General features: G+C 31.3%; 1 protein-coding gene across 1 annotated transcript; it reads right to left on the bottom strand.

Annotated features, from left to right (window-relative positions):
• Positions 1–610: 610 nt before the first annotated feature.
• Positions 611–7,026, bottom strand: LOC130444145 (uncharacterized). The gene is made up of 4 exons (XM_056779186.1): positions 6,766–7,026; positions 4,376–4,529; positions 915–1,103; positions 611–843 (listed from the first exon to the last, which is right to left on the bottom strand). Exons 1-4 carry the CDS (start codon positions 6,952–6,954, stop codon positions 611–613), a joined length of 765 nt encoding a protein of 254 aa, XP_056635164.1. The 5' UTR covers positions 6,955–7,026.
• Between the last annotated feature and the right edge of the window lie 3,435 nt (positions 7,027–10,461).

A 10,461-nucleotide genomic window follows, 5' to 3' on the forward strand; every position in this document is an offset into this window, starting at 1 on the left:
ATAAGACATATACAATGAAAAATTAAGATTCAAATTGAGACTCCAGAAACAAAAAACTTGACAGTAGTATGGACATTGATAAGGAAGATCATTTATAATGATGTACTTCCCACCAGTTGACACATTTTTCCATTTCAATGTTAAGAAATATTGCAATGACTGAGCAAAAAATTATTATAAGGAGGTGTTGTTGAAATTATAAGAATTTAGTTTGATATATTTGATAACGAATTTCAATCAGCTTAAGAGATTTAATAAATTCATAAGCAACTAATAATTACATTACATAATTAATGTTGAAACAACGAGGTGTTAAAATATTAATCAAGTTTCGTATCAGATATAAGTCTTTTTGATTCGATCCTTTTCAAATTATTTGGGAAAGATGGAAAGGATCTTTTGGTAATATCAAATCAGTTCGAGTACAAAAAGTTTAAATCGTATATTCTAGATATCACGATATTAATTATCCATGGAAATGTATTTTATCACTCCAAATTATGAAAAATAGATTTTTATTTGCGTGAAAAAATGGAAAACAATAGTATAATCGCTTGAAATAATTTATTAAATAAAAACAAAATAAATAAGGTCCTAGCTTTAAAACTTTTTATGGACGACTAGTTGAAGAACTGGCAGAAGAGCCTGGATAATATGCGGAATAGGCCAAATTTTGTGCTGGTTCATTTGATACAGTCCATACTCTTTGGTAAGGTCCACCTGTGTTCGGTTCCCAGCCAGGCTCATATGAACTTGGTGGAGCTGGGGATGGAGCTGGTGGGGCTCCATACAAAGGTGCTGGTGGCTCTGCGGGAGCCATTGACATCATAGGTAGAGGCATACCTAAGATTTGGAAGAAAGATGTTAAGAGTTGTATGATGAAATATAATTTGAAATTGATAAGTGATAATTACCTGATTTTCCAAGAAGTTGGTAAGCGACGAAACCGATGACAATAATGATTGCTAGTTTACTCAAAATTAGTGCTTTTGTTGCTTTAATAAGACTAAGCTTGATGAAAAGAGGTTGCAACAAGTTTTTCTTCAGTTTTAACAATAATAGGATTGGGAATAACAATTTCTTCTTTAAACCGAGACCTCTTGCTAAAATAGAGTACTAATTATGTTATATGGTCAATTAAAATAATTATATTTTCAGATACGTTATATCACGAACATATTGTGTTGAAAAACATTAATAATCTATTTGGAAAATACTATTTCTAGAATTCTTCTATTTTTGTTTCATTCGTGAAGTAAACACTTCGTTAATATATTGGTATGTACGTTGAATAGTGCTGCCCTTTGGTATAAAGGCACTTATTCTAACGTAGAATTCATAATTTGAAACATTTCTAGCTGCTTCCATCTCGATAGTTTCAATCTGTTCATTCATGACCTTCTCATTGACATGAATGGTTTAAGAGCACATTTTCTGTTTCCGCAAAGTGCTAAATCTGGTGATTGGATAAGGAGACGTTTTGTTGTCATTATGAAGTTGGTCAATTTTCAGGGATCTTTAATTATATTATGCTTCGCAAAAGTTTCAGTTCCCTTTTTGTCGGGACCCCACGACTGGGGTCCCGACTAATTCTCATACTTTATAGAATCATTTCTATTTTTAAATTTAACCAATTGTAAGTGTCCTCAAAGTTGCTGCATTATCACCATGAACAGGTTTTACCATTTGAAATTTCTACAAATCTATCTAAGAAGAGCAGCTATAGTAGCAAATTGACAAGCTGGAATGAGCTTCTAATTATTTGTCTCAATACATAATGGTAAGGGAAGTTCTAGTTAAAACAGATACAGTAAATGTACTATAACAACTTAGTGTTTCATTAAGAAGCAATCATGAAATTATATTGGATTTAAAGGATTCTAATATCTCTATTACAATTCGAAATTCCTACTGTTTTTGGTGACACATCCAAAATACTTTTATGTATAGATTTATTGATAAAGCATTCATAAATATTTTTTTAGTAAGATGAATTCTGAATCTTTTATAACAATTATCAATAAAAAATGATGAATTTGATCTCAAAGATTACCGTTAATTGAATCGAACACGGGATTTTTGTTAGAACAAAATCACAACTATTATTTTAGATACATAATATTTTATATTTTGGAACTAATAATGTTTTTGCAATTGCAATTATTCGTTATGGTGCATTCCACTAAGCGTTCACGGCACCTGAAATACTCTTTTGGGGATTCCACACGATCGTTGAGGTCGCGGCAAGAACGTCACTTATGAGGTCATAGCTAACGTTCACGACGATCTTTGTCAAGAGGTGGGTCGAAGTGAGCGTTGACAGAATTAGCAGAATTTGCAAAAGTAAGCATCGCAGCTTTTTGCTTTTAAAGCATTCTTGTGACGCACCACCAAATATTTTACTATCGCCGCAGAAGATATTTTGATTTTACTTTAATGTAAATCATTTAAATACTCAACTAAAACATTCACATTCCCAATTATATCATAACCTCTTAAAGCTTTCGCTTTATATCTTGTAGTTTACCATTCGTTGATATTTATCTCAATGCTCAAAACGCCTCGTAAGTCATTCCACTTGGGATTACGATTATAACGTTTTGGGCCAAGTGGAAAGGGGAAGATCGTGGTCGTTAACATGATTGTCGTGAGTGCGTAGTGCATTGAAGCCAAAATAATAACTTCTTCGAATGATCCTCGGGGTCTCGAGTAAATTCAGGCATAAAAAAATATGACGTGTGGTACAATTTCTTTAGGATAAATAAAGTATTTCCATTAATACTTGAGAATATAGTCATACTTAAAAAATTACAATCTACATCCAAAGCAATGTACAAAGAAATAATAAAAAATCTAGGATACATAGTCAGCTATTATGAATTAGATCTGTTGTTTTTAAGATTAGACCCAATGTACTGAAATTAATTGAGAAAATAATTTCAATGTCGTGATAATGAAAAACCAGAAGACTCGTATATAAAATAGAGAAATATATTGAGGAGACTAATTGTACATATTCAGAACCTCAAAATAGAAAACTAACATGATATGGATATCAAATGACAAAAGAAGTAACAGTCAATAGAGAAAAATGCTTTTTATCTTTGGAACGAGAAGTCAATGTGAAGTAGATACGTTAGAAACGTATATTTTTGTGTCTATGAGTATCATCACACATTTCCACGCTCTCATTTTATGCAATATTCAAACTTAAAATAAGGGCTCCGTTACACTTTTTATTGGATACAAACCTATGGAAATATATCGACAAGTGGACTCCCAAGCATGGTGACTGACAATATGGTCTTTAATATTGATGAAAAGATGCTATTAATGTATTTACGCTAAAGTAGAATCCATGAAATGGTGCCATGGAGGTCAATTTTCAAGTATGTTTCATTTCTACTATTATATCGGTCATAACAATATTACATGTCTTCGAAGTTACTGCATCACCACCATGGACATATACGTGGACACCGCCGTTTTATAATGACAGAGGTAGTTTTATTTACAGGATCTATATTTTCATCAGACGAAGACGTTATCCCATACTTAAACACATGTTTTGAAAAGACAGACGGCAACTATGATTTGTGAAGGTTATTATAGAAAAAGAATGTGTTGTTTATTTGCTAAGTCGCTAACTTTCTTTATAACCCTCGTACATGCTCGGAGCTTATTAATTGAAGTAATCAATTAAAGTAATGAAGTGCCATTCAAGGTAGAGATATTGATCAAATTTAGATATGATGAGTTCAGCTTATCTATATCGGGTGAATCAACTAACATTTGCATCAACAAATATTTCGAGTTAGTGCAAATTTTTGAAACATGGCGATTGTAATCTTCGAGGAGACTGTTTCCAAATTTTGTCTCCATCCTCTACCTCCCAGAACTACCCCTATCAAATATTACATCATTACGAAATTGTTTTATTTATTATGAAATTTTGGGGTCTAATAATGAAATTATTCATTTTTCAAGGGGCTATAGGGATGATAACATCTTAAAAATTAGTGGAGAAATAGAGTTCCCTAAATTATTGTCTAAATTTGAACATAGATTGAGTAATTAGGGGTTAATATTTTCTTTTGGCCTTCATGTATTGACAAATTCTGATATGATTAATGGAATTATCATGTTAGTTTGAAGTGGGAATTCAACTAAAAAAAATAAGAATAATTTATATCACTTAATTATCAAAAGATGTATTAGATAGTAGATTCACGTATGATTCCGGGATTTGATGATTATATATAACAAAAACCAAATTTGAACAACTGTAGTTAGAATTAGAATAATCTAATCTGTTAAAGAAATAAGAAAACAAAAACAATTATTAAATTAAATTAGTTTGATATGGATTTATTACCTTCATTGTTTGCATCATTAGAAACAATGTCTAATCCATTTTTGGGATTGTAAACAATATCGGTTTGTTCCAATATGGGTTCTGGAACTCTTAGTCTGAATTCATGTGTATCTAATACTCTTCGTACTCTTTTGAGGATAGCAGCGTCAAGATTCTAAAAATATTTTCCCAGTTTACTATTTCATATCAACATAAAATAATAACCATGACATGCATTTATACAGCCACATGTTTATTGTGTGGACATTTCGATCTAGAGAGATAGAATGTCTTTTGTACAAAATCATTCTTTCTCATTCATCCCAATCTAACTCATCCTTCAATTCCAAACAAATTTTAGATAATGTGAACTGCAAAAAGCTCTAATGAACTGAATAATGTTCATGAAATAAGATCTATCTTCATTCGTTACTCTTCAATTGAGTTTACATTTTTTAAACTGATAGTCTTGTGGCAGTATCGAATTGTTGATAGTGATGAAACTACAACTTTATACAAATGTAGGTATTTTTTCGATGATTTATTTCGCTTACCAATCCATTTCGCTTCTTCCGGAACACTTCCGAACTGGTCCACAATTTATTCCAAAAATGGAATCGTAGAAATTAACAAGTAATTCCTGCATATTTAATGGAAGCATCCGGAATATTATTAATGTTCAAAGGTAATATATTTATAAAAGTGATTGTGACAATTGAAAAATGAGAACAGCTGTTCCAGTATTCATTCATTCCAAACTAGCCTTCGACACAGTTGTTAGAAGAGGAATGACTACAGAAGTTCACAATGTACAAAGGAAGAAAGTGAGAGGACATTTTGAGCTCAGCACTCAGCGCTCATCATAATAGTCAATATAAGAAGAGAATATGAACATATTTGTACAATTATTGTAAGAACCATGGAGCATTCAAGATTAGTAGCCCATTTTAAGCTAAAAATATGGCCTTATCAGCGAAAAACAGAATTAAAAAGGAACGTAAAGGCTACGTATAGATGAGTAAACTATTATGCTGACGATTATGTGGCCGATGTAACAAAGCAAAACGATATTATATTAGAAAAAGTAATCATGTGCGATTATCTTCAAACTATGCTGACAGAAAATGGGAGAACTTATGCAAAGGTAGCAAATAGAAATTAACTACGAGATGAACTGAATATAATGACGCAAATCGCAGTAGAGGATTAATCATACCATAGATCATAGAAGAGTAACGGAATAAAGAGGGTTGAATATTTTTTATTTGGATATATAAGTATAATAATTATTGAATTCAGGTAATTTTGGATGGCCCTAATATAGCAATAGTTTCCTCTGCAGATCTTGAGTTTGTTTGCTTTTAAAAGGAAATGTTTCGTGTATATGTGAGAACAATACATATTTGTATTTTGTTAATGTGAGATGTGCTAATGATACTCTGAAATAATTAGATCAAGTGAAGGTGAATACAGATTCAGTTGCATTATTCTCTGTAGTTACCAGGGAATTGAGTGGGACCGAATAAAAAAATTGATATGGATTGGTAATGAGAAAGATTTTGTAACTGGAAACTCTAGAAAGAACGAAGAGAGAAATGAACATAAATCAAATAATTGGTGGTAAAAACGAAAAAAATTGAAGAAACAGAGTAATATGAGAAAGGATAAAAAAACGAAAATAATAAATGGGTACACAACTGACATATGAAAATATACAAGAAAAGAATTCTCTAAATTATATAAAGTTCATATGTTTTTATTATCCATTGATATCTCCCTTTACATACGAAACCACTACAGAAAATATTCATAACGAGATTTAAAACTTCCAAAACTTCACAAAAATTATTATTTCAACATGAATAATTTGAGAAAATTGAATGCAAAATCTAGGAACCATTTCATCATCATCATCACTTTTCACTTTCACAATATAGGAAGTGCGAACATTAAAATTATTCTTGAAAACATAAACTCAAAACGAAAAAGAATTGATTGAAATTGGTACATTTCACTGTGTGATGATTTGTACAGAACTAATGAAACTGATGGAATGTTGAAAATCACAGAATTTTAGTATTATGGAGTGTTATGGAACACAAACAATTTAACAAGATTATGAGAATAGAAGTTATGAAACATTAAAAACGGAAGCGTTCTCGAAAAAATATGTTTAACATGGATTTGGTGCAAAAATAATAATTTGTATTAATTTTTAGTTAGAAAAACTAGTCAATAAATGTGACGTGCGTTACTACAATTGGAAAATTATTCAATTTAGAGGGAATAGAAGTAAAAATAAAGAATAGAGATTATTTCTTTTTTTGTTATTGTCCTATTTTCAACTTCACAAACAAATCCATACATACCGTGTTTACCAAAATATTAATCACTATTCACAAAAAAATCACCTTAGTATTCTGAACATCGCTCTGGATGTGGAGTACATTATTCAGGTATCCCAGAACATTCTGTTTAACACAGTCCATTTCAATACAGTTGTCTAAAACTGTAGAAACAAGTTCATCCCCTGATCTAGGACCGCCTTGTCCAGTGACGTACACTGCAAATAATGTAATTGGAACTAGGTACCTCCACATGTTGGCTGAAGAATCAACGAAATTAATTGATGATAAATTGACATGGGCGCAGTTATATACAGAACATTATAGCGGTCAGGGGACGATTGTGATGGAATTTTTAATCAGTAAATTGATTCTTGTATGGATTTCTTTTTGTATTTGGCGTTGTTCCGCTAGTAGATCCGGTCGTTATTTGATATTCCGCTGGAGTATGGAAGTATTCACTTTTTAAAGATTCGTGTGTGGAATTAGGTTGGCCGATCTAGTGGCTGATGCGTGAATTTTGAATTTGTTGAATACGGAAAATTGAAAGTCAATTAAGTTAACATGTTCATGAAAAAAAAGTTTATGGTTATATACAAATATTTATAATTCTCAGATGAATTTTTTCTAGATCTCAAAATGGAGTTTTTTCAAATTTGAATATTTTGTTGGTATAATTAATTATAAAAAAACATGCATACCTTGTTGTAAACTGAAATTTTCTAATAAATATAACTAGATAATCCCTTTAAAGGTTTCTAATTAATAAAAAATAATATGGAGGACAAATTGAGATTAAAAAATTTTCCACCAAAGGAATATTATACAGAGTGAGCCTCAGTTCACCTTGATCTGTTTGCTGAAACACAATTTTTGTTCACGGCTACATTTTCCAATATAAGTGTCAGTCATCTATCAGCCCCATCCCTAATTTGCTGAATATGGAATATTCCAAATTAATCAATTTGAGGTGTACTGAAACTAAATTAGAAGTTCTGGTACACTAAAAACTTTGGACTTTGGACTTTCAAATTGGTGTCTTTGAACTTCCGAGAAATTATTTTTATTTACTAGGATGTATTGATATCTAGTTAGCCTAGACCAGTTCCATGCATAAACAAAATATTGCGTTAGCATAGCAACGAACAATAACTTATTAGAAGTGTCTGTGTAAGTTTGGCGTCAAAAAAGTAAACCAGAGTTATGCAATAAATTAAAAGAAAAAAAGATATCCACCGAAATTGTGAAAATCGAAAAATTGGAGTGTCGAGCCATCATTAAGTACCTGTATTTAAAAGGGTTAAGAGGTAAGCAGATTTACGAAGATATGGTTAATGCCCTTGGTGATCAATGTCCTTCGTATGTGACCGTGAAAAATTGGACTGCAAGCTTCAAAAGAGGTAAATTTTCCATTGAAGATGATGACCGATCGGAAAAGCCAGTTTCTGTGTCAGTCAGTAGAAGCATCGCATTCGATCTGTGCGATTTGAAAACGATGTAGACTTCTTAAATCGATTTTTTACTATGGATGAGACTTGGGTACATTTCTACGATCCAGGAAGAAAGCAATAGTCGATGGAATGGCGACACTCTGGTTCTCCAAGCCCTAACTAAGAACTTTCGTATCCAAAAATCTGCTGGAAAAGTTCTTGCTTCAGTTTTTTGAGATTGTAATGGAGTTATCATGATTGATTTTTTGGATAAGGGTAGAACAATAGCTGGAGATTACTATTACTATTCCACATCACTAACCACTCTACGGAAAAAAAATTAAAGAGAAAAGACGCGGAAGCTATCCAAAGGTGTTTTGTTTTTGCAGGACAACGCCCCTGCACACAAATATTATGTTGCCATGCAAAAAATTCACGACATAGGGTTTTAATTACTAGAACACATCCCTTATTCATCAGATTTGGCTTCGTCAACTGAAAAAAAGTTTAAAAGGTCGTAAATGTTCTTCCAATTTGTGGTTGAGCCGCTTAAAACTTTCTACATCATTTTTGCGGGGTGTATCAATCCCATTGTGTATTTATTTCTGTCCTCAGTCTTTCCTTTCATCGCTTGTTTACCATTCTACGCAGTTTCTTTTCTACTTCTTTTCACCAATCTTATATGCACCTAACTGTTCTTCTTCTATATCCTAGATCACATTGCAGCACTGGAAAAGGCACTGTGCTTTCATTTGCTTTTCACAGATGCCCTTGTCGTCTTATGTTTTGGTGTTTTAATTTTTAATAAAACTTTTCATTTCAAATTCATCTATTATTTCATAATCCATACGTTATCTCAATTCATTTTTATTTATTTTGATTCTAATCTATTGTTCTTAATATCCCTCTTTCTGCTACTCTCAAATTTTTTTTCCTTATTACTATTGTTCATTATTTCCAAATATTTGAAGTTTTTCTTCCTCCTTTTTGTAATTAAGACTTGTCTGCGTATGATATTAATTGATTCAAGTTTCATTTCATATTACTTCGTGCTGTAGCGATAGATTGAATATTGTTGAAGGTTATAAGTCACCTTGTCCTACTCCCTGTTTTATTCTATTCCTATGACTTGGTTTTCAAAAGTTCTCGTGTCTTTTTTCTATTAATTGATTCAGAAGCTGGATGGAAATCTGGAAGCAGCATTTGAATGTCTATCGTTTTTTGTTCTGATCTGATTATTTTTCTCCTACAATGTTTTGTTTCAATCATTATCTATGTATTATAATTAATATTATTTTGAAAGCTTTATTCAGTAGTAGAATTTCAGAATTACGCCGAATGTGTATTTTTAAAATGCATTCATGTACTATTTGTCGTCTTAGTTTTTTTAAAGACGTACGATTATTCCATAAATCTTGCTGTTTTAAGACAGTTGCCTATAATATCTTTCATTAAGATGCTGTTCTAATTTAATTTGTGTGCGCCCTTCACTAGGATAAATTAATTATTTTTTCCATATCTATTATTATTATTGGATCACTAGTGTCATCCAATAATTAAAGATCTACTCCGTTCAAATTTTGTGACAAAAAAATGACATAATAATAGGATTTTCATAAATTCCTGTCCTATCCCTTCAAGTGTTGGGCGTGTACTTCTATATACACTAGGATTTCCATCCAATCTTAACTCTTTATAAAAGAGGCAACACTACACATATCAAATCATATTTGAGAAGTATTGATGTTTCGTTTTAAGCTTTCTTTGGAAATGCCCAGATTGTAAAGATGAGAGATTAAATGTGAAGGACCCCTATGTTTGTACTACTATTTAAAATTATGTGTTGAGAATTGTACTTAGAGGGTGAACAGATGTTTGTATAGTGAAAGTGATTCCCACACAGAACAAAAATCGGTCCTCCAGCACTTTCTTGAAATCTTATTAATATTATATTATATTATATTATATTATATTATATTATATTATATTATATTATATTATATTATATTATATTATATTAATCATATATCGAGGTGGACCTTATATGGTAAAATAAGAAATATGATTTAAAAACGAAGAGGGCACGTGTAGTTTAACTAACATAATTATCTACGGAATTGTATGTCTTCACAGAATTATCTGACAAATTGCATCAGTGTATAATTATAATTAATACCTTTTTCTATTCAAAACGCGTACCTATGAAATAGGTGAATAGAGAAATAAAAAGATTAATACTAAATCCCATAATGTAGCACTTAATGATTTGTTCCTAGAAAACCTAAATTGTGAAGATAGCAAAACATTAATTTGTTCATTAACGTTACTCTGT

This window comes from Diorhabda sublineata, chromosome 5 (assembly GCF_026230105.1).
Source record: "Diorhabda sublineata isolate icDioSubl1.1 chromosome 5, icDioSubl1.1, whole genome shotgun sequence".
NCBI lineage: Eukaryota > Metazoa > Arthropoda > Insecta > Coleoptera > Chrysomelidae > Diorhabda > Diorhabda sublineata.